At 26.1% G+C, this 26,507-nt stretch overlaps 1 protein-coding gene across 1 annotated transcript in view; it reads right to left on the bottom strand.

Moving 5' to 3' along the window:
- Positions 1-6,800: 6,800 nt before the first annotated feature.
- Positions 6,801-26,507, bottom strand: part of LOC136985435 (cell adhesion molecule Dscam1-like) — a 127,628-nt gene continuing 107,921 nt past the window's right edge. The window contains exons 21-27 of the mRNA XM_067282720.1: positions 17,184-17,477; positions 15,968-16,132; positions 14,992-15,179; positions 10,179-10,260; positions 9,789-9,902; positions 8,223-8,302; positions 6,801-7,839 (exon numbers count right to left, since the gene is read on the bottom strand). Coding sequence (XP_067138821.1) covers positions 8,250-8,302; positions 9,789-9,902; positions 10,179-10,260; positions 14,992-15,179; positions 15,968-16,132; positions 17,184-17,477 — 896 coding nt within the window. The 3' untranslated portion in view covers positions 6,801-7,839; positions 8,223-8,249. The remainder of the gene's footprint in view (positions 7,840-8,222; positions 8,303-9,788; positions 9,903-10,178; positions 10,261-14,991; positions 15,180-15,967; positions 16,133-17,183; positions 17,478-26,507) is intronic.

The following is a 26,507-nucleotide window of genomic DNA, read 5'->3' as shown; positions in this document are numbered from 1 at the left end:
TAGATTTATTTTAAACAAGGAAAAAAATGTAGTGTTTAAAAATAAAAGTGTAGTAAAAATTAAGATTTTTTTAAAAATAAAAATAACTAAATTTTACTGTAAGAAATTATATTATATTTTTATTAAATGTTATAAATACAGTTGTAAATCGTACCAAATATTTTTTCCGGCTTGGCAGGTTTCCGTTTTGGACAAGTTTTAAAGTTTTACTTATATTAATGCTTTCAAGAATTTAATTATAGCCTATATAACTTGGAAGTTTAGAAAAGATTCAGATATTAATTTATCAATTTCATTAAATAATGAAAACTGCAGTTATATAAGTAAACATTATTACACATCGGATATATATTTAAAAAGAAATACGTACAAATTTTTTATCATTAAAAATATTGCATATATATGTAAAATACAAGCGTGTCCATTATAGTCTTATTTGTAAACAAGGAAAACTTGACAGATGCTCTTTCATCAAACCGATTCGTTCGAATAAATAGACGAATATCAGAAGAAAATATAAGTTTAAATTTCAAACAAAAGTTGATCACGCTAAAAAGTAATTTCTAAATTTAGACGTTTACTATTATCATATGATACAAAACCATTTTAATAATATACAAATGAAAGAAAAAAGTTTTGAACTTATGTGGTATCAAAACCTCTAATCATCGTATTAAATCGAATATAGCACTCATCATTTTCCTTATGTAGTTTTGGAGCTCGTTATAAAATAATTACTAAAAGGTTTGCTACAAAAATAAAAATCTAAAAATTCAAGATAGGTGTAATACATTGATAACACTATCTTTCTAGCATGCTGTAAAATCTGATAAGTCCAGCAGCTTCTCCTGTTTTAAGTCATTTGACTATCGCTGTTTCATTTTAAAAATTCAGATTTATACAGCGCAAAGTACACGTAAGTCTTCATACATTGATGCTTTCAATAACAGAATATATACAAAACTACAACTAAGACATTACTTTTACTTTCGTATATACATATATTTATTATTATTAGTTAGGAAAGTAATTTATTTGCTACGATAGAGAAGCAAAACATAAAAGTTCTCTTTGACTTTAAACTGAATAATCGATCCAGAACGGTTACCGAAATTAAACTTTATCAGATTCTTTTGAAATTTAGCAGAGATTCGTTTCATGAGCAGACATTTCAGACAAACAAACAAACCATTTAAGATTTGACTGATTACAAGTTTTGTGTATAGGAAAGAAATAAACATCACGGAATCTTTTCAAAATTTTGTCATGCGTGAAAAATTAGATTTACGTGCATAAGACAGGTTCTAAAATACAAAAGTGATTTATCGAGCCCCCGAAGTTTTTGCCCTTGTCCGTGTACCTTGTTTATATAAAAAATCATGCAGCTATGAATTTTTTTGTGAAAAAGAAACATCCGTCAGTTTTCTAACATCCGAAAAAACGGAAAAGAGGATCGAGTTATCGATGTCATTCTATGTTAATTTTTATATAGGTCTGAAAAGAACTTTCTTTTACTTTTTCTATTGATCCATTGAAGTTGATTGTATTCTGTACGAATCAGAGACTAGTTCTAGAGTATGGAAAACAAGATTACAATTCTCTTAAGATTTTCCTTTCTAGAACAGAGAAAACAAAACAAAAAATCAAAAGATTTCAACTCTAATGTATCAAGATCCGTCAAAGATATATTGCTATCTTACGTTTCCTTTTTAAAAAAGTTTGGTAAAAACAGGACTAGGAAGAATCCGCCCTTTTCGTGTCATGGCAATGGACGTTATATCTCCCTGACACCATTTTACGTGTTAATTTTCTGAGATTTGTCATCGGTAAGTTTAAGATTAAAAGACTTGTTAATTCACTAAACATATGGAGATTACATTTGAAAAGCATATGCAAAAAAATCGTTAACGAAATCCAATTAACGAATTCCTCATGTGAATAACAATTACAATTACCAAATCTCCATTTAATAATATCGAAAAATGCAATGTTTTTATTGGATTTCCTTTTTTTAGTACACGCGAATAACACATAGCTTAAAGTCAATACACGAAACAATTTTATCGGATTTTCAGAAATTTTTCAGTATTAGTAGAAAGAATAAAAGCAGAAAATGCCCTCTTAGGAAAAACAAAATTTTCTTTACAAAACATAACGATTTCCTACATTAAAAGCGATTAAATTGTATTTAGTATTAAGTTTATTTTAACATAATAAATATTAAAAGTAAATCAAATATTGATTTAGTAAAAAAATCATAAAAATATTTTTTAAGATAAATTGACTTTTCCAACAACATTTACTAAGATAATTATAAAATGCATCATCATGCACACAACAGTGATTGATAATAATGCTAAAAGCAATTCTCTCTAAAAAATCTATAAAATAAACAGTTATATTTAAAAAAAATATATTTACACTTTAATATTACATTTAAACTGAAATTTAAACTTATACAATACTAACTGTTATTTTGATGTTCTTTTTAAGTATTTATGTTTCTTTGGTGTAGTGATATTATCCTGCGTATCTTCTTGTTTACAGGAATCTAAATTCTCTAGAGAATACGCGAAAACTTTAATATGTTCAACTCTTTTAGAGGCATTGTTGATGTTTCTGTGACGTAATATGTATACATTACATTACAGAAATATCGAGAATAGCTCTAGAATGTTTATATATATATATTTATTTTTCTGATAAAAATTTTTTTCTGAAAGGTTTTACATGCATGGATATATTTACCTTAAAACATGCCTTTTTTCCCTGTTATAGCTTGTTAAAATAGTAATGCTCCTTTTTTTATTTCTTATCGATTAGTCCTTAGTTATGAGCGTCATTATCCATATCTTTGTTTCTAATTATTCTTTTGAAGTTTCACTGAAAACGCCCAACTATTCGGTTTAAAAAGTTTTTTTAATATCGAAATCTTACATAATAGAGTAAATTTTACTTAACAATAGCTTAATTATTTCTTATTATATTCAGTATATACGTTTTATTCTCTACTATACATAATTATTCGTATAAGTTTGCCATTATCCACGAAAATAAACGTTCATTTGGTAGCTAATTAAAGAAACCTTTCAGTTATATTACTATTAATTAAAAGCATTATTTCTAATCTGTTTAATCATCTAAGAAAGTAATTATACCAATAATCTCTTGTAAGCTTTATGATGCCATAGTATGGGTTATTAATAAGTAGTTCCTAATTTATTATATGAATAGAAGGAATTTTCTAAGGTTAAATTATTATGTGCAAAATTTTTCTTCAATATTTCCGAGTTGTTTGGCAAATTACGAACTAAGATGAAAATAATAAGAACAAATTATTTTATAAACTAATTTCGAGCACAGACACACGATTATTTTCTTTTGGAAACAACTTGTTTCTATTTTTATATCCTTGATTAAGCACTATTCACTGAAAATGAATGTTTATCTAAGTATAAAAAGAAATATTGAATAATATTTTGTTACATAAATTTGTTTTCTAATTGTTGATTTTATAAATGATTCGAAATTAATAAAATATTAAATTATATAAGCGAATAAATGAAGAAATAATTTCGCTAAGTATGCTTAAATTATTCAATTTAAGAAAACTTAAATTATTTCTCTTTATAGCATTTTAAGCTTTATTTTTGATGAAATTTTAATGTTTTTCTTTCTTTTTTTAAATTTTTATTTCTTTGCTTGTTTATATTATTAATTTTTAACGTAAAATTAAGTAAAATATATTTAATGCTAGCCAAGAACAGCATTGTACCCATAAAAATGTATATTTTAAGAACTATCTTTGTGTTATCTAAAAGCGGTCTGACAACAGAAGTTAAATGGCAAATAACAAAGTTTATTTCTATTGAAATTCTGAATCCTTTACATACTTAAAGTTGAAACCTTCCTTTGTAACAGGATATCCTGTCATTTCCACCAGCCAGGCGAACTTTAAACACTTTACTAATTACCCATCAGAATAGGAAAATATTTCCGTAATAAAGCGAAAAACAAGGGATCGGCCCATTGGACAACTACTAGTGATGGTCTTTACCATTTTAACTCGGGTTAAATAAACAGAACATAGGAGTAAGTCAACAACTACGATCGATCGAAGCAAGACTGCAAACGACATTATTCGTAGCCATCGCTTGAGAAAATCCTTTTCCCCTCCGTTCTTCCCCTTTACACACCCTATGTAACCATGGCAACGATGGTAGCGGGTCTTCGTTCATGCCCTGGTGATCCAGCAGGCAAAGAGTGGAGACATGTCATCTGACGTCTCCTCTTTTAGAAGAACGACGAAAGACGTGTACATATTGAAGCTAAGGAAGGAAATGAAATATTTCCTAACAGAGACAGCTGGGGGCTAGAGCTGGTAGAAGGATAAAAAATCAGCTTCTGTCTCTTTATTGAGACTCTGCAGATATTATATCTGTAGGGACGATAGATGAAAAACATTCCTTTGAACATATATTGACAGTGATACAATTACCTGAGGCAACACATCGAAGGTCAATAAGTGTGTCAACACTGCTTATAATATTAAACAACAAACAGAATAAAGCCTCGAGCACTTACTGGACAGTCTTAGAAAACATTCAATGACATTTTCCATATTTTGCCTCCGGTAAAATGATCGTCTTTGAACACTCATTGTTCCCCTTTATCTAGTTTACTGACATGCTCCTAATAAAATATATCTGTCCAAACCATCAGAGCACTGACAGTATCCACGTGATAAACGTTTTTTTATTATGTAGGTCACATGACTTTGCTCCCAAGACTCATGGCAATGTCTTTCGAAAATTTGTCGGATCTTCTAATAGTTTTGACAGAGAAATTTTTTTGTCAATGGTAAAATCTAACGACATTTATCACCAGAAGTTTACTTTAATAAATCATATCGAGTCCAAATCTTTATAGCATTATACGTATTACAAAACTAAATATTTTTATTCAATTTATGAAATATAATTATTAGAAGTCATAAAATATATATTAATAAAGCTTAGTAAACAGCGAGTTCGAACGACGTAATATATTTTTACAACTCAGTAAAATATATCATCAAATATTTTATTATCTTTTTATCCGAGTTTTTAAAAACTTTTGATATATTACCAAGCTCTAGTAATAATCATGAACTATACTATTACTATACAGTATCCGGTGGCATGTTATAACTTCATGATACCCAGGCGAATTTAAATTAGGGGGCTCCATGTACAATGTTGACTTCGTTTTTCTCCGGAAGAATTTTTTGGGGAAAATATTTTTTTATATAAAGACTGGGTTGGGCCCCTGTCGGTGGGGTCCTCGGGCAATTGCTCTTTTTTCCCAAAGGATAACGCTCCACTATCAGTATTAAATGTATTCTATGTTAAAAAAGCAATTGACCTCATAGAGTGTTTTAGCAATACAACTTCAGTATTATTTAAAAAATAATAATAAAAATAAAAGTTTATAATACAAAGATAAACATTTTACCTTAAAACGCTTCAGTTATTGCAAAATCGTTTCAGAGGCATCAGACATTGTAAAAGATCACGAACCCCTTTGGCTAAGAGATGAAATGATTAGAAGTCTTTTATGATTGAAAGCTTCAATTTATTCCTGAAAATAACAACTTCTAAACTAATGAAACTATAATTTAACAGTATTTTAATCCACATTAAATTTGTATACAATCATAAAATAATCATCAATAGAATTGCAGTAACAGCAAACGTACTGTATTTACCATGAAAAAATAATAATAAAAAAATAGACGAGATAAAAAAACTTTTACTGTTTTTTTATAGAAAATCAATATTCTTCTACTTTAAATATTCAAGATAAACCTTTATAAAATATATTTTTAAAGATGTTTAGCTTTTCCTGTTTATCTAAAGCAGAATAATAGCAAACAAAATATAATTACTTTTAACTTTACAATAAGTGATTCGGTTAATCACTCTATCCATTAAATTTGCATAATTGGGATGACATTTTTACACGAAAATGGTAAAGAAAAAATAGATTAAAGGAAGGGATTTTAAAAAAAAAACCCGAAAAAATTAAATTATCTGCAAAAATTCATCTCGTAGTTTCAATATTTTTTAATCGAACTTTTTTGAAATGTCCGATAGACTGAAGGAAATTAAATTTTTCATCACTATAAAATTGATTCTGAATATTTTCGTGTATTAAGAAAATTGAACTTACTTGATACTTATGTCGAATATTGTAGATCATCAGAATTTTAAAGAAATATACATCAGAAAATTCAGTTACTTCATTGTGGTTAGTTTAATGGTGTATCTGTATCTCTTTTCTTACTTCAATTTTTAACAGTCGGTTATATTTTATAGATCATAAAATATTATAAAAGAAATAATAATCTATATAGAAAGAACTTATGAATACAAAGAAAGATATTTGTTATTTTTATGATACAACATTTTATGACCACGAATTTTATATGACAAAAGAAAAAAATTCTTATACATTATCCTATAAAAATAAATTCGAATTTTACGATGTTTCATTACTCTTATCGTAAGAACGTAACACAGTTTTTTTTTAAATTACAATACGTTTGATTAATATTTTAGTTTTAAAGCTTCCAAACGTCTGCTTAATATTGTAAAATTATATGAATTAAATTTTTATAGAATAATTAAAAGCTAAACTTTTGTTTAGTACTGTTTAGTTTTATCTAAGAAGTAGAAATGATTTATTTTACTATATTCAAGTTATATAATTGTTATAATACAAAATTACAACATTAAAACAAAGGTAATGTTTATTTTTTTTTCCAGTAACAACAGTAAACGTCTTAATGGAGAACATACGAAAACACAAGTTCTCCTTGTTTTTGTAAACATGAAATTCACTAAAATTCCATAAAAGGGATAGTTGACACATAATTACACATCAGACTTAACAATAACTGCTTGCAAATATTGATAAAATTTGATTTTTTTCCAAATTTTGAAATGTGAAATATGAAAATTTGGCACAATTTTCTGTGTACAAATTGTATCAACTTAATACTTTGAATAGTTTCAAAGAATTTCTATAATTTCAAGTATAAATTCTGTTTTAACCATGATAAGAACAAGAGTATTGTTTTTAACTCGATTTAACCGAAAAAATCAGACTATTATACATATAAAAACTAAAAAAGAAATCATGCAACAATTACGTTAACAATTAATATTTCATAAAATTTAAATCCCAATTATCTACTTAACAATGCATTGGCCAATTTGTTATTAATTTTTTTTCCTTGAAGTGTTATTACAGAAACAAATCTTACAGGCACTCACTATGCGAGTAGAATAAATAGCTAATTGCTTAAAACGCTATAAACAGACATACTGTAGTAGTAATCAATCTTGGTAGCAAAATTGAGATAAAACATTACTGTCTCTTTGTAAATCACAATAATTATTCCTGTACACTATTTCTCATCATTAAATAATACATTCATTGTTGCAGCACACTGTATATACACAAAATAACGAACGGCCAGTATAATCAAATATACAAGGCGTACACCATTACAGTCCCCACATCCAGAAATCTTTTTTTTTTTATTTGAGGGGATAAGAAAAATTGTTTATTGGATCATTGCTAATCCAAAAATCTTCTGTCGTTGTAAAGTGGATATTAAACTTGTTTATGAACACGTAGACGTTATTTATTTGTTTTTATCGACTCTGGAACGTATTCTGTCAATGAAATGAATGAAAACCACGAGGTCAAACAAATAGTTATTCGTTGGCATTACAAAGGAAGACGATACTTTTATCCTTCGTTAGTCTCCATTTGTTGAGAAGGAGGAACTTTCTAAAAAAAGAAAAAAATAGCAATACAATAATCTTGTCATTGAATGCTATTATAATATAAAATTTTCTTTTCAAGAATTTTTTTTTGAATATGAAATTTTATTCATTAGCTTTAAAAAAACAAAAAATATATATATGATAAAATTTCTAAAGAGAAGTCAAAAACAAAGTAATGTCCAACAACTATAATTACTTTTATACTTAATTTAAAATTAAAACATTATTAAAATTGTCTATTAATAATAATAATACGTTTAAAAAACTCTAAGTAATTAAAATTAAATAAAATATTAAGTATTTGTTGTTAAGAAAACAAAAGTATTATTATTTTTTTTTAAAATATATTTATAATAATATTTTAATTTATTTTATTTTTTTTTTTACCTATCTTGAACTAAATACTGAAGTGATTCATCTTAGCGACTGTTTAGATGTCCTCTTTGGTGCAGAATGCCTCGAGGATACTAAAAGAAAATTAAAATTACAAAACAAACAAACAAAGAGAAAATGTTTATTTTCTTAGTAGCTCACCTCCTAAATATAAAAAAGATAACAAACTAAAATTTTATTTAAGTTTTGCAAAATTCAGCTAGAAAATTTAATATGTGAGTTTTATTTAAAAATTCATGGACTAAAATGTTATTTTAGTAAGTTGTGAACATTGCAATAAAAAACGAAAAAATAATTGATATCTAAATAATTTTTTTTTATTTCTGGGTTAAATATAGGCCTATATATATATATTTACATATATTTTTTATTAAAATATATAATGGTTTCTTTAATGTTCTTATTTTAAAAAATATTAAACTCCTCATTTCTGCTAAATTTAAGAATCCAATTTTACAAACAACAAATTTTTTTTTGTACTTAGCTTTAAAGCTTAAGCAAGCAGAAATATGTACCCCAGGGAGTAGAGAGAAATCAGAGAGAATTTTGAAAATTTTTTAAATATCCATAATTTTTTAAAACATTATTCTGTATAACGATATAACGTGTTTAAAAAACACATAAAATACTTTAGAAAATAGCTTTCAGCTATTTTCTTCAAGCAGTAGATATTTCGTATAACGTTCTCTTTAGGGAAAAGTTTGAATTGCTTTCGATTCATTCAAAATACCCTTTGGATTAATGGATTTGCATGGTAAAGCAAAAGGACCAAGTACGTTGTATGAAAGAAAAAATTCTAAAATATTGATCGAGGACTGCAGTCCATAGACTGTGTAGATCCTCAATGTCTTTACATACAGATCAATACACGTTTCTTTCAAAAGAAAAAAAAAACTTCTATTACTTCGATTGCTGTTGTAATCTATGTCATAATCGATTGAATTCCTTAAAACCATTTAATAGAGTTTAACAGTTTGCAGAAATTCTTTAAAATGAGTCTAAATAATTATTTTTGTATTTATTGATAAAGATGATAAATGGTAAGAGAAATGGAGGAAAAAAAGATATAAATTAAATAACTACTTGCTTCTCTAACAAAAAATTTCGTTAATTTATTACAGAATATGACAAATTTAAGTAATTTTTCCTGTCTTACATATGAAGAATAATTATCATGTAAAAATTTCTAATTATTACAAATAAATGCCTAATTTTTAATTATTTAAATAGACTCAGTTAGTAATTGTTTTTGAGATCAATAAAAATATTTTTAAACGATTAAAATGTTATTATTTTTTTTAAATACAAGGATAAAAGAATTTTTGTTATAATTACTTATTCTTTTTCTAAATAATTGCTTATTGTAGCTATATTTTTAATATTGATACCAGTTAAAGTAGCAATAAAAGCACTAAGAATGAAGCCATTATAAGCCCATGAATATTTACAGGATGTTAGAACAAACTTCTTATCTGTGGAGTTCACACTCTAACAAAGTTAATAGAGTCATAAATATAGTGCATTTTCTTATCTCAGATTCTTATACTAACAGAGAATTACCTGTTACTGTTTTCTCATAGGGTATATCCTCAGATTTTGACCCAGAAGATAATCCTTTCCAATGACTAGAAGTTGAGGCAAAGCCATCGTCTGATAAATCCGGTGTAACGTTCACTACAGTCACAAATAAGCGAAAAATAAGTTTAAAACAGCGTAGTTACGTATGTAAATTTTATTTTATATATATGTAAATTCCTAAAATGATATTACATCAATGGTATAGCTCATTAATTGTAAACAGAATTAAGTTAAAATGAGAATGATTAATATTATCAGTAACGCTATACAATAATTCATTACACATCTCATACAAGAGTCATTTAGTAGAAATTCCGTATAATAAGTATAATTATCGCTATTATATTTAATAAATATCCATTTAATTTATACCTGGATAATGATAGATATGGAAATCTGATCTTGGAGGTCTAGGTGTTCTCTTTACTGTTGCATACAATGGTTCATCCACAGACTGAAAATGGAAATTTAATGTTGATGTTGTATAATTGTTGAATAGGGATTTAGCCGAAATGTCAATGTTAACAACAGGATTAATAAACAATTATTCAAATCAACAGCAGAATGTCACTAGGTAACTCTGTTAATTATAATTGTTATATGAACAGAATTCATATTTCTTTACAATAAAATTACAATCGATATAATTCACTCTTCACAATAATTTTAAAGGTAAACATGATTTAATTTTTCTGACAAAATAATATTTATATTGAATATAAGAAAACATAAAAAATTAATTAAATTTCATTATTAATATGCAAATTTTATAAACTAGAAACTACAACTATAATAATAAATATTTAAATGCTTAAGAATAGCATTAGTGTGTTGCAAAATATGAGCAGAATGAATATTTTCTTTTATATTTTCACTTAAAATAACAATTATTTAGTTGTTTAAAAGTAATTAACTGTTTTAAAAAGATTTTTTTTTTTAAACTTCTAGAGGTGGATTAGAAAGTTTTATTACTAAAAATCTAATTAATAGATAGATCTGATTTATGTTACATAAAAGTAATAAAATAAGAATAACCAACTATTCAATGTAACGGAATCATTCAACTGTTTTAAGAATTTAATCTTGTTCAACATCTAAAATTCCGACGACGATTGAAGACAGGGGAAAAATAAGAAGAAAGAAAAAAAAAAACTAAGAAAAAGTCAATGTTTATAAATGGTTTTTACTTATTTTTAAAAGAACAGTGCGTGAATCTCCTTTAGCATCTCTCCAGATTAAATTTATTGCTTTACTGTTGAGTCCATTTTCTTCATTTATTGTTCATTTCGCAAATAGCTTGCAAGTAGTTTCGAAATTTAAAGGTAAGAATTATCAATTACTTTAGAACCACCAAATCCAATTCTCTCCTAATCGAATTATTCAAATTTTTTTTAAAAAAAGAAAACGTCACTTTTCAACCTGTAATTAATAGAATTTCAAATTTCATTTAAGAGTTTTAACTCATGAAAACAAAATACTTTATACAATTAAGCTTAGATCAGAAGTTTTATTATAATAAAAATTATAATCGTTTTAAAATCTTTCGACTTTTATTTTCATCAAAATAATGAACTTAATAATTATCTTCGAAGACAAAAATATCCACCTACATCAAGGAAGAAATGATATTTTAATGGTTTAAACCTGACTTCGTGATAAATTACGTTAAAATTGCATCTCGAGTGTTTATGAACGTTTATAGAAGGAAAAAAAATCTGTCGATACATTTATCAAATATTATAATTATTTAAATAGGATAAATTTAAAAAAACAAAATTAAAAACCGACTTTTATAAATGTCATTACATATACACGATTATGGATTTTAAACATCATTAAATTTATTTTTTTGTTTTTAAACATTAAGGTAAATTTATTACTGTGAAAACGTAAAAGTAATAATAATAACAGTAATTATAATAATTATTATAAATTTTAAAATTGTACTTGCTTTATAAACAAAGTCTTTTTTCTGAATTTAAAGTAATAAATAAATGTAATAAATATTTTAAAAGTTTTTACTACTTAGAAAGAAATTTAACAATGTATTTTTTTAATATTTCGAATATTGTATATACATATTAAAAATTCGAAGATTTCTTTAAAAATTTAATTTTCGAGAATTATTCGAAAACAAAAATGAAATTTTGTAATTTACTTCCTTCGTATAACATTTAATTGAAATGCTTTTTTTTCGAGTAAAATAATTGAATTATCATTTCTAAATCGCAATTACGACATTTTTCAATATCTCTGGCGTTATTTCTTAATTAGTATCGTTTCAAAAGTAGTATTTTTTTTACAGCTGATAAGTTATATATTGAGAAAAACACTTATTAAAACGGTAGCGAGTACAATATACGATTATAACTTTTAGATGGTCCAATAAATGAGACTCTAATCTAATTTTAACTGAGATGAAGAAAAATAAGTATTCTATCTAATGATACATTTAAGGAAACAGGAAGAGAGCAGTTCTGTCTCGATAATGAAACAAATATCCTATAGGAGCAACAACGTTATTGCATCATATAGATCCTCGTTTACATCAATTAGAAACAGTTGAAGTGTGCAGAAGTAACTTAATTCGTGCGACTATGCTTTCTACAGCCTTTAATCAATTCTCTGTTAGTAAATGCAATTAGTTTCTATCTCTCTATAGGAAAACAAGATCTTCTCTTTCAGTTAAGTATCTACTACAAATTGGTAATTATAATTTAGAGAAGTTTTTTACTTATGCATTTAAGTACTGATTTAACGAAAATAAATGGACACTTTAACACGAAAGTCATTAAAAATGATCAGGTAAAATATTTTTGTTTCTAAATCTTCGGTGTTTTTATTAAAATAAACGTTTCTTCTTCATTCTCAAAGCTGAAAACATCATCTTGAAATAAAAAGTACTGTATTACTTTATGAAATAAAATGGAAATTCAAATACAATATGAAAACAATTATTTCGATTTAATAAAAATTACATTTTAAAATTAAATAGAGTAAAAATTTAAACATTTTAATTTGAAAAACTTGAATGTAGTATATGTGTATATAAGCTTTTATAAAATAAGATTTAAATGATATAATATATAAATATCAAACAATATTTATTCATATGATATATAATGTGTATGTAGAATATAAATTTATTACTATAATCAACAATATGCAGTCTTCATATATATATATAATGAAGATTGCATATTGCTGATAAATATTTATATATATTATAATTTATATAAACGTGATATAAATTCATACATTTTTATAAATAAATAAATAAATTCCTTCTTAACTATTATTATGATTGAGTATTATTAACTATTTCATGCAAATTTGTTGTAAGCATGAAAAATAATTTTAAAATTAAAAAACAAACTAAAATAAAATAGCTACTTTTCTATTAATAGCTATTATCTGGATAATATTCTTCATATTTTCTGAGCAAACTTTCTTGTTCTTACTAAGTCATTATATGGTTTCCCATGACAGCTAATATTTCTCACTTTGTAAAGAACTCTTTCTTTATAGGTTGCAGCAGTAATTCATATAAAAAAAGATGAAAATAAAATAAAATAAACGTTCAGTGGAGAAAACTATTATATTTAGTCATCAAATACTGTTTAGAAAAATTTTATTTACGTAAGTTTATAAAATTTTAAAGAGGCTGAATAGACAATAATTATAATTGACAACAAATATTCGCGAGATTAGCTTTAAGAAAATAGAGTTCAACCGTCTAGAAAGCTTTGACCTCATGAGAAATGCAACCACCCTTTTTGGCTAAGTGCCAAATGAATAATTATATCAATTTACTAGTTTTCATGTCATATAAAGTTCAATTTCTAAGACATTTTCTTAGTTTTAAGCTGTCCTATGAGTTGTCAAGTTTGGAATACAGATAACATTGCACAGATATCATTTAAATGATATTTAAGTACTAGACTAGAAAAGTCTTTAAAATATATAAATATTTGTAGAATTTTATCGTCTACTAGATACAAAATAAACCTGACAATTTCTATAAGAAAATTTCTAGAGAGAAACTTTTAATCGTTGTATTATGATATAAATTCTGTATTGATGTTATACAGTATTTTAAAAAATGTAAAATTTTTGTAAATGCAAAAATTTCCTATTGAGATGTAGTATTAATCAATAATTTAGTAATCTATACGATACAGAAATGTATAATAAAATAAAAAAAAAATTCAAAATGAATTTTAACTTTGCCTGCTTTGAATATCAGATAAGATCTAGAATCTACTTTAATAAAACATCATTCTATTTTACTTTCTAACTTGTATGCAATTATTTGATTAAAATGCAAATTTTAATTGGTAAATTTTGTAAAGGAGTTCGTTCTTTTGATGTTTTTAAAAATTTTATTAAATTTAATTGAATACAATTTTATTAATTGGATATTTCTTTTATAAAAATTAAATAATAAAGATTTTAATATTAGTATATTTTCTAAAATATAAACTTAATTTAAAATATAAATACGAATTCGTTTGTTTTCTAATTTTCATTAAAAGAAAAGAATTTAAAAAATTTAATAGAACAAAAATAATATATAGTGAATTTTATAATATCGAGTATTTAAATATAATTAATTGTCCGCTTTAAATTATTTTTATTATTTTACTTTTTAATGGTTAGATAATTGAGAATGAATCCCATTTTCAGTAGGATTCATTCCATCCTCCCATTGCTTTCATCATGGCATCGCCCTCACATAGTGTGACACTTGAAAATCGATCGACCAACTCATACGAAACAACACAGAATGCAAATGTCCTCTACTCATCAACTGACAATTTAAGAAACAATATGTTAAATTACTGTTGTGCTATTTGAAAGTAATAAAAATAATCATCTACTTACGAAAAATATAAATAGAAATCATAGCAAAAACAATTCAATAGTTACATAAGCTACTTGTATATAAAATACGTATATATATATTTTTTTTAAAACGTTTATTATGCTTTAACGCAGATTTCCTTTTCTAGATGGCTTAATAAAGTAAAAATAAACGTTTTCCTCCGTTTAAATTAAATAAAATAAAAAAGAAAAAGAAGGAGGAAAAAAATTCAGGTTGAGTGCATCTAAAAGGATGGAAAATTAGATTGATGATATCGAAGAGAATTCTCTTTTACTTTAATTTTGTTTCGGTGTTATTTACCTGTTTACAAAATGTATCGATAGACTTCTGTTCTGCAGATGAAGATAGGCATGTAGTTGCATAAGGCGTTGGATAATAGCATGAATTACTCGCAATCGATTCTGTTTTCTTCATTGAGTTTTTTTCGACTCTTGTCATTTGCACCGATTCCTGTAACTGACACTTTCTATTCCCATAAATAGAACTTCCTAAAAGATATAAAAATAGCAGGAAAGAATTAAACGAAAACAACGGCATTTGTATAGTAACTTGGAATTAACTCGCACGATTAATAGCATTTTGTATTCTTGTTTTTCTAATACAGTGCTTCCCTCTGGTGTTGGAAATTGGAATTAAAGACAGGAAATATCCACAATTTGTAAATTATCTTTCGTGATTTTTCGTATATTAAGAAGGAAGCGTATAAATTCTAGTGAGTATTTTGTAAAATTTTATCTTTCTGTATATAAAATTTATAAATGAAAATATTAAATATAAAATCATATGATTGCTGATTTGTCACATATATTTTTTTAAATAAAATTTTCATTAATTTAAATTAGATTAATAATATCATATAAAAATAATTAAATATATTTAAAATAAGTATTTAAAGATTGTAATAGTGTATAACTAATTAAGAATTTATATAATATTAATTATATTGAAAAAATAATTTCATTATAAAACATAAATAAATATAAATTTTATGTATATTGATTTATTCTAAATTATTCTAAATTTTAATGTGAAAATCATTTTTAAATTTTTAATCTATTATATAAAAATAAAACCCGTCAGAAATTGTTCAGTGATAAATCAATACACGCGGTACAATTATAAAATATTCAATTTTTTTTTAAAATCAAAATTTATCTATAAATATTTATTTAAACTGGAATTTCAGATAAGTTTTATATATTTCTAGAAAATGTAATTTAAAAAAAAAGAATAAAAAAAAAATTTTTACTCTGTCCACTAAAATTTCGTTTCTTACCACTATGAGAACTCTCAGAAGAATTTCTCCTACGAATTATAATGCAAACTAAAATCAATAATGATAAAACGACAGCAAACGATACTAATGCAGGTAGTATGATATTCAAGTCGTAATAAAAAGGTAAATCTTCTGATTCTGCTACAGTTGAAGGTGTTATAATGTCTGTAAAAATATAAATTTAATTAATAAACTTGATGAAATATTATATATATATATACATACACACACACACACACATATATATATATACACACACAAATCATAAATATTAAAACTTTCAAAATGACAAAATGTCTTTTGCACCTTCAGCTAAACTTTGCTTATTCATCATAACATGTGCAGAAATAATTCCTGCAGTAGTGTATGAGTAAAATCTTTAAATTATATCTTGCAAGCAAGACAAGCTGTCAACAGTAGAAGTCTACTACTCATTATCTAGAAACTTTATTAAATCACTGTTAATCAGTCAAACATCATTGATACTAACGTCAACATCTTTCTAACTTTACAAACTAAGTTGTGATTTTTAGTAAATTTATCATTCGTCTGCAATCTGTCTTTCCGGTTTAACATGGCCATCAAACTTAATTAATTTTACTTAAATTTTTATGATTAAAAAATATGTTTTAATAATTAAAAGTATATATGCTTTTTTTACGTACTTTTACTCGAGTTTGATTAGAAATAATAATGCTAAATCTCGAGTAATTTTACACTGGGGTGGCTAAAAGTCAGTTAATCGTGCTTATTTTGTGTTTCAGGTAAGCATATGAGTACGAATCTTAAAACTAAGTTTAGAATAACCTGTTTTATTTTTATAAAATAAGAGAAAATATGATAAAAATGAAATTAAATCAATTGTGTTTTTTTAGTTAATTACAATTTAGACTTTATTGTTTTTTAAATGACTTCAAGATAATCATTTATACTATTTTATACGGCTTTATATAACAAAATTAATTATTTTCTTGTCAGATATTATTATGATTTTAATCAAATAATCTCTTTCACCAGAAGCAATAATAATAATAATAATTCTATTGAAAAGAACAGAAGAAGTATCCAATTGTTTTTTTCTGGAAATCACGAATTCTCTCCATTATTCATAAAATTTATCTATTTTATTTTCAATATGTCAAAGTCAAAATTTTTTCAAAAATATTTTTCTATATTTTCAATATAATATATATATTCTTCCCCTCGATATACTTGCCTGCTATATATGGTACTGTTGCAAAAGTATATTCCGCTTCCATGATTCCTGCTTCATTATGCGCAATTATCTGAAGCTGATACCAAGTACCGGGTGTGAGATCACTAACTTTATACGTCCTTTGATCGATAGATACTTTATCGGATAATAAAATCCAAGACTTTTGTCGTTGTGGTCTATATCGCAGAGTGAAATACGATATCGGGCATCCACCATCGTGCCATGAATCCAAGTGAATGATCACGTAACTAGTATTGGTTGTCAACAGGGAGGTCTTATCTGGGGGCACCGGAGCTAAAAAGAAAAATTACTTATTACTTAATCGATTATATAATACTTATTGCATCGCATATTCGTATATTACGTGAATTGCCGAAAAAATGCATTATTTTAAATAAATTAACTCAAAATTTATTAACACGCTAATCTTATTCACTGAGGATTTTCACAAAATCATAATTTAAGATGAATTTAATGACTTCTATTTAATTTTAGAAGTCTCTACATGTATGCAAGAATTTATAAATTTAGTAATAAGAGATTGTAGTAAAAAATAAAAATAAAATAATAATAAAGGAAACAGAACAAAAATCTATTGTAATTTTACTTCGAGAATTAATTATATCTCGATTTTAAAACAGTAAGTCTTATATTTTATTGTAAAACCTTCATGTAATTATTTACTTTGAAGTAAATTATATTTCAAAATAAATAATTACACGAAGTTTTTCGATTAAATTTGTATTTTAAACTAACATATATTTAAATTCAATATAAAATTATAATTTTGTTAAGTTGAAAGTTTCGAAATTTATCTTTGTCAAATAGCCAATACCAATAATTTCCGACAAACTTTCTTCTAATAATAAACAATTGATTATTCGAAAATATGAAATTAAATTTTATCAAAATATTTCACACTAAACGGTTCAAATCGAAGAAATCATTTTATATATTTTAAATTATCCAATTTACACCAATTGGTTTTGATTCTCCTTTATAAAATTTAAGGTAATTGTCGAGTTTTAATTAATTTTACCATTTTTAAAGCCTTTTTCCAGTTTTTTATACTAAAATATAGAATAATTTATTAATATCTAATTAAATTTTCGGATTTCACCGAATATTTAGCTTCCTAATATCTTAATAAATACTTCATTCGACGGATATCAACAATTATATATATTTGTGATTTTCTCATTCAGTTAACGTTCTCTCAATTAAAAGTCTTAATTAATCCCCAGAATCGATATCAATCAGAACTTTGTACTATTCAGTTTTGATGATTGAGAACTATAATCCAAACTTTCGATATCTTTAAACTCTTCTCGATAATTAGCATTATTAGACTTTATAAAATGGTATTTTATTTTCTTACAGTGCATTATCAACACAATTGTCATCATCCTATGGTTACTATGCATCAATCTTCCTCAAGGAGGCATTCCATCACTGTGTTGATAATGCAGAAACGTATTTTGAGGAAGATTGATGATAACTAGAAGAAGATAATTTATTATTTATCCAACATCTATATATTTATCTAAGACATAAAGAATAAACAAATATTATCAATGAGATTTGCTTGATATCTTCGAAATAGCAACAGACGTATCTTCATTAATTAAACGACACATATCTTTTGGTTATTTTAAATATTTCAGCTCGATTTGTAATTGGAATTAATTTTAAAGAAACCAAAGTTTTATTTTTAAACTAAAATGTCTTAATTTCTTTAATTTAAACTGATAATAATTTAATAATATAATATAATATTTTAAGAACTGTTTGGTATTAGGTAGACTAGATTAATAAATTTGTGCTGTTCACGATATTAATGAATTAGCCACCTTAAATTAATTAAATTTAAACAGAATAGAAATATACTGCTGCTATAAATGATTCAAAATGCAAATGAATATGTGAAAAATTTAGAAATTCTTTAATAGAAATTACATATTCTATGAAAATACAGCTAATATTACAAAAATAGGAATTTAAAAATGGAATAAAACACTTATTTTCTGAATATATTGTAATGGCGTATAAAGAAACGTAGAGACGTGCGAAACTGACATGACATTATCAAAGCGATTCAATGTGGGGTGTGGACCTATCTCACAACAATATTTGCCTCATGCTGTTTATGAGAATGTCCAAAAGTGCCGTGGTTAGTAATTGTCATTTCTCCGGGCGCACTACAGAGCTCCTGGAGAGTTTTGGATGGAGATTGGTAGAAGCAACACATCTCTCTAGAGCATCGCATGCATGTTCAATGAGATTAAAACTAAGGGAACAAGCTTGTAATCTATATGTGGCAAATTATATTGTTCTCGGGATACTTGTCCCGAAATTTATTCTTGATATACGAAACAATTGAAGTTTTCTTAGAATTTTATAGCCTCACGCTTTATTTTTATTTGAACTTTATATCTTATGTGCATATTTATGCTATAAACGAAGATTAAAAGAAAAATCATATTCTTACATTGAATTTCATTTAAACATCTTATAATTTAACTTTTTGTTGCATTTAATTTGATCATATTCTGTTTTCTTCAATTTGTTCTGCAAAATATACAAGATACACACGCAGGATAATTGCGTATCATGTATTTTTTAAACGTAATTTCTACATATCATGTGTTTTCTTAGATCACGTAGATATTCCGAATTAATAATATAATTTACATCTTTATAAGAAGTTGTTACGTTTATATATGCTTTTTTCTTACCTATTCATAATATTACTTTGTTACTTTTAATAGAACAAACATAGCAATAATATATTATAAAACTGGGAAATATTATTTAAAAACTTTAAAAACTTCAAAAACAAATGTATCAATTTACATATTTTATATAGTATCTTATTAAGCAAGTTGAAATTTTAAATATTTAACATAATTAAATTTCGTGATACTTTACATATCTTACAAATAATAAGCTTAGTTTCCTTTCCTTTCAAATTGTTGAAGATGTAATCATATCTTAATGAATTGATTTAAATAGTTCAAATTACTTTCAAAACTAGTAATTCATTCCTGAAATTAAATATTTTAGATATGATGAAGCATAAATTCGGAAGTGACTGTATGTAATGAGAAGTTTCTCGAATTAAAACATTTTTCTGATAGAATTTTCAGTAGTTCTTTATGTTATATAATTTTTGAATACTTATTAGTATAATTCACACAAATATTTAATAATATTTTAAATTTTGCAATAATTTTTATTACAAAAATAAATATATTAAGATTATCATCATTATCACAAAAACGTTTTATAGATAGAAATTATGGAATCAGGTAAGGTGAGAAAATGTGATGCAATTCCAATAAAACTCTTCTGAATTATTTATTATTTGTAATATTAGGACAATAATTTATTGATTTTATTTAGCTCCATTACAGTTAATTATATTTAATTCTGAACTATATCGAAAATGCTTTAAAGCAGTAAAACAGAAAGATATCAATGGTTTTATATAAAATTATAATAATTATCAACTCAATATTACTTATAGGAAATACTCCATATTTCTTATATAAAAGTTACAACGAATTTATTATCCTTTGGAGAATTGCTAGATGGAATATAATTTAACAATTCTTTTCTAATTTCGGTTATATTAGTTTAGAGAAATCTTTCTGCAGAAACGTTCTACCAATCCATTAAATGGTTTATAAAATGGAGGAAATAGTAATTGATAAAGTTACAAAGGTGCATGTAACGTGGCTGAGGAATTTTTTTCTTTTAACAATTATGATTTATATATATATATATATATATATATTATAGGTTTGTGTATATTTTTAGAATATCAAAACTGAAAAATTTTGCCAGGAAAAGTTTTAATGCAACACAAGTTTATCAAACTTCTAAAGAATGTTCTCTAGCATAGATAAATGGCGAATTCTATTATGGATCAGGCATTCCGATATGGTTAGCCATATAGTCTTTGTATGCTGGTACCATGAGCTATAAAATCACCAAACCAAGTAAAAAATGACATAAAATTCTACTTGTCCTACATATATTTGAAATACAACACATATATTGTTCACAATCTACTAAGTCAATATATCAGTAAAAATTTAAATATTAAAATTTTGTTTCACAATGAGATACATTTCTTGAAATATGTACATAAATGAAATTTTATTCTGAAAGTCTGAATTTATGTCAATACTGTTTTGAAGAAAGAATGTGTTATTTTAGCATACTTTAAAGAGAAATTATTGAATAATATTTATAATCAGAGCCAGATAATTCCATTTCTAGGCATAGTGATAAATTAAGAGGAACGTTAGTATAGACCCACAAATTGAAAATAGGAAGCGATTTATTTTAAAAAGTACTTAATTAACTAGAAACAATATAATAGCGAGTCGTTTTGATAACAAGAATGACGATAATAGACTTTTCCAATGGGTACATTGAGGATAATGAGCCTTTCTGATGGCAACAGTGACATTTCGTCCATTATTGTTATAAATTTTCACAAGTAAGGACTTCTAAACTCCATTACAGTTTACAATTTATTTACACTATAATTTTTCAGATCTGTAAATTTGTCTAAAGCCATGTTCTACTTTTTGGAATAAAGGCCTATTTATTTTCAGATCAAACAGAAATATCGTATTCTCTAAATAAAATTATTTATATCGTTATAAAGTTAAAAACCCAGCTTGTGTTTTGACTAATTTTGCAATATAATATATTTATGTTTAGAATATAATAATAATTATTATTATCACTATATTATACTTGTAACATTTTAAAACTCATAAAACGATAATGCTATTATTTACATTATTTTTATGATATAAATCAAGCAATGATAGAAAGCAATAAAAATAAATGGCAAAAAATGATTTTGGACAATGAAAATTGCATGAGAGGAATTCTATTGAGAGCATCTCGTACACAATTTTCTTTATTAATAGCATTTATGTTAAAGTTTGATAAGATACGAGAAAAATTGAGTAGCTATCGTTTACCATGATTTATGTACGCTATTCAATTTGCATATTTGATTATCAATAGCTAAGATAGAATGGCCGTTGAAAATAGATATAAATCTGTGTTAATCTGTTTAAATAATGAGTTTTTTTTTAGAATTTTAGATTAAAAATAGGTTAAGGATACGTGAATAGAATCAACATACTATTTTACATATGTAAAATAGTAAATATTCTACAAAATTTTCAAATTTAAAATGCATGTACTGATTTAATTTTAAATTTGACTATTGGGAATACAACTGTTTAGAAATGAGTGAATAATATATATTTAGATTAGTAACAAAAATCTTATTAAATTTTTAACGACTTAACTAACTCTCGTAGGCCGTCAAGGATAAATTTCATACTCGCAGATAATTATCTGCGAGTATGAAATTTAATCGTGATAAGAATATCTTACATCAGAGATTCTTTCGCATCCACAAATTTAAGTTTTGATTATTCATGCGAAGTTTTATCTGAATATTAATATAAGTCGTTACTATTTATTCTAAATGCAGACATCTCCCACTAATGTCGAAAATCCGTTTCTGAAATCAAACGTTCTATGAGAAAAAAATCAGTCGAGAGCTTATTTTCCATAATTTAAAAGGAAAAATTACAGAGTTATAACGTCATTCAATAACTTAACAAAACGTAACTAAAACATGGTATATACAAACTGTCACATTACGATATAAAAGCATAATTATTGATATATCGTTTTCTGATCACCAGAGATGAATAATATAGTAAACAAGCAAATTGTTTTGTATACAGTAATACTGTATGTACTCTGTACTATTTACAAGCCATACCTCAGGTATTACGTTTACGATATGGCACTGCAAAGAATACATAGCAAAAAGAAATTTGTCAGAGAAAATGCGAAAAGAAATTTACAATAAAAACAAGGAATAAATTGCATAAATTCTTAACAAAGTGTCTGACACTTCTATAAAATGGAGAATTGTTTGATTACTGTTAGTGAAGCCATAAAAGCATGGTATGGAAAGTGTTGGCCTGATACGATACTAATGTGCATCTTTCAGAGTTAGCTATATTCAAGATTCATATTCTTTTTGACACTCAGAATACTTTTCTATATGTGATTCTAACGTTCTAATTATTAAGGCAGTTTGATAATTTTTATTCAATCGTTCCACAAATTTTTACAATATAACGAGCAATTATTTATTGTGACATCGTCACAATGTCAGGCTGCAAATTTAAATTACATTTTTAATTAATTTAATTTACAATATATATTTTACGCCTCAAATTAGTAGTGTATTTCCCCTGTACATCATACTTTTCCTGTTAGCAAAGGAATCGTGTCGGTCATTTATATAACTCTTTTCAGGGGAAAATTTTTGAATTGAAATAACATGACATACCGGTTTGCATTAGAAGTTCGTATATAGAATCGGGTGTCCTTAATATTTTCACTCCTTGTCTTCACTTTCATCTATCTAACTGTTCTCGAGATTAAGGAAGGACAGACATCCAGCGGACGGACGACAGTGGGAATTTATAGGTCAACAATTTTTTTTTTTTTTTTTCAAATTGCAGCCCAATTTTTTTTTTTTTTTTTCAAATTGCAGCCCAATCAATTGTATTTAAAATATACCTTGAGACTTTTCCCGCACGCACTCACACCTATATAGCCACACCCATACGCGTGTGTATTTGTGTGGAGTGGAGTGTGTGTGTGTGTGTGTGTGTGTGTGTGTGTGTTTAGATAATATTTTTTAATCTTTCTTTTCATTTTACAAAAATTTCTAAAGACAAATTTAGCCAAAAATCATAAATTATCATTTAACAGATTGCTTTTCAACTTTTTTAAAACAATATTTACATTAATGTATCACATTGCAATCTCGGTCAATCATCCAGAGCTAGAAATTCCGATAAGTATATAAGTAACAATAAAGTAATTAATTTGGCCAATTATATTTTATTGCGAGTTGCTGATTATTTTTCGTTTTAAAATAAAAAAATACCAAATAAAACAGATAAACAAATTACTGGATTTTCATCAATTAAAAAAAATCTTTGCTCTTCTATTTCGGGTGTACTATAGATTACTCCCTATGGAATTTCGTGTGTTTGGGTATATATCTGAACTCAGGGGACCGAGACGAGTTCAACGATACTTTACTTTTGGACCGGAGACAAAAAATAAAAAAAGTTATCATACTTTTTTTTGGCGATCGCGCGATGATAGGGAGTCGCTAAGTCGGCCTCGCTATCGCAATCGGGAGTCGCGTGGCTTGCCGTTAAAATTGCCTTTAGTAGATGTTTCCCCCTTTTTTTTACTTTGTTCAAGAACTACCGTGAATCGCTCACTAGTTTATCACATGGCGGCGTGTGGTGGCGCCCATACGAGAGGTCAGTCGGGCCGCCATGTTCGCTGCCGTAAGTAACGTTAACCGAAATGGCAATCGCGCGATGATCGGAAGTCGCGTCGCTCTCTCCGCTCTCGTATCGCGTGTTTAACGCTCCGGGAGATGACCGTAGTCCGACGTCACGGTTTGCAGACTTTACCGCAAGATGGCAATACTAGCAACTATGGTGCCGTCTGCATGAGAGCATTAAAAAAGTATGGTAACTTAAAAAGTGTGATAACTTTTTTATTTTTCATCTCCGGTCCAAAAATAGGGTACCGTTGAACTCGTCTCGGTCCCCTGAGTTCAAATATATAATCAAAGTCCTGAAATTCCATAGGGAGTAATCTATAGTACACCCTCTATGTCTTTATCATGTAAATTTGTATTATGAAAATCCTTTTTAAATATATTGATTTATCAAAAATTATTTAGTATATATATTGAATTTTCCATTAATTAAAATCATTATTTCTTCGACTTTGTCTAAAATGTATTAAAATTTCTTAAATTCATTTTTATAGCTAGATTAAAATTTAAGTGCATATAAAATAATAATAATAAAAAATACATGTTTAAAATACAGAAAAATATTTAAACCAAGATTATTTTACTACATAATAAGTATCTGAAAGGATAATTTTTAAATATATTTTTATAATTAGAGATGTCTTATATATTTTATTGATTTTATTATATTGTGATGAAATTGTCAAACAAACTTTGAAATATTAAAGACAAAATTTTAATTAATCTATATTCAAAGACAATATAAACTCATTTAATTATAACATAATGGGGGGGGGCGTATTCCGACTGCTGGTGCTGCTAGTGACTTTTGTTAAGCACTTCACTTGTGACTATAAGCCTGAAGTTACTAATTTGATTAACACGCCGATTTTATTACTAAAGAAGATCAACAGTTGGATATTTAACCTTAATAAGAAATTTCTAATATTAACGAAAATGCAACGTTCTCCAGTTAAGCGAGGAAGGCCACCACTTAACAGGACCAAACCAGTGAGTAAACGCAACGACTACACAGCAACAAGTTCCAAGTTAATTACGGATTATAAATTTACAAACGGATAAAAATATAAATGCTATTTCCGAGGAATATGAGAGTATTAGTGAAGATTTAATACCCCAACACATTCAAGAACAATCAGGTGAGCCATTCTTATCTACTTCAGTACAGGACACGGACAATCTGTTAGACACTTCTTTGACAGTTCTATGGAACAAAATCTCCAACCTTATAAAAGCAACTCGTGATAAACTATCCAACCAAATTACTAATATAAAGGAGGAACTGAATCTAATCCATGAAAATCTACATGAAACCAAAGAAAGACAAACTAAGATAGAAGAACAGATAACTAAATTATAACAACAGATTGACAACTTGCAGATCGAAAAATATTTTACACAATTTAAAGTGGACACTCTAACCAATGATTATAATCGTAATAATATCATATTATACAATTACCCCACTTCAAGGGCTATTACAAAGGAAGAAATTTATAAATCTATTGTCTCTTTACTAAATACTCACAGTATGGTTCAAGAAGATATTTTGGAGATAGTTCAACTAACTAAATTACCTAAATTGACTTTAAAAATAATCTTTGGTAATAATCAACTTCGAAATTCTGTCTTCTTTACTTACATTCGGAAAAAACAACAAAACCAACTTGAAGGCTGGGAAGATATCCAACTATCACCAGACCTTACAAAAAATTCAAGGATCAGACGTAAAAACTTACTTTCAACGCTTTATGAAATTCGAAAACTAAATCCACAGGCCAAACTACATAATGATATTATAATAACAGGAAAAGAGAAAATTACATACAATATCAATGGAAAAAGTCTGGTTTATGCAGATTTATTTTTACCATTTTCTAATTCAACAAGATCCAATAGCT

This window comes from Centruroides vittatus, unplaced genomic scaffold (genome assembly GCF_030686945.1).
Source record: "Centruroides vittatus isolate TY-2023 unplaced genomic scaffold, ASM3068694v2 contig_970, whole genome shotgun sequence".
NCBI lineage: Eukaryota > Metazoa > Arthropoda > Arachnida > Scorpiones > Buthidae > Centruroides > Centruroides vittatus.
This window is presented reverse-complemented; position numbering and strand designations above follow the sequence as displayed.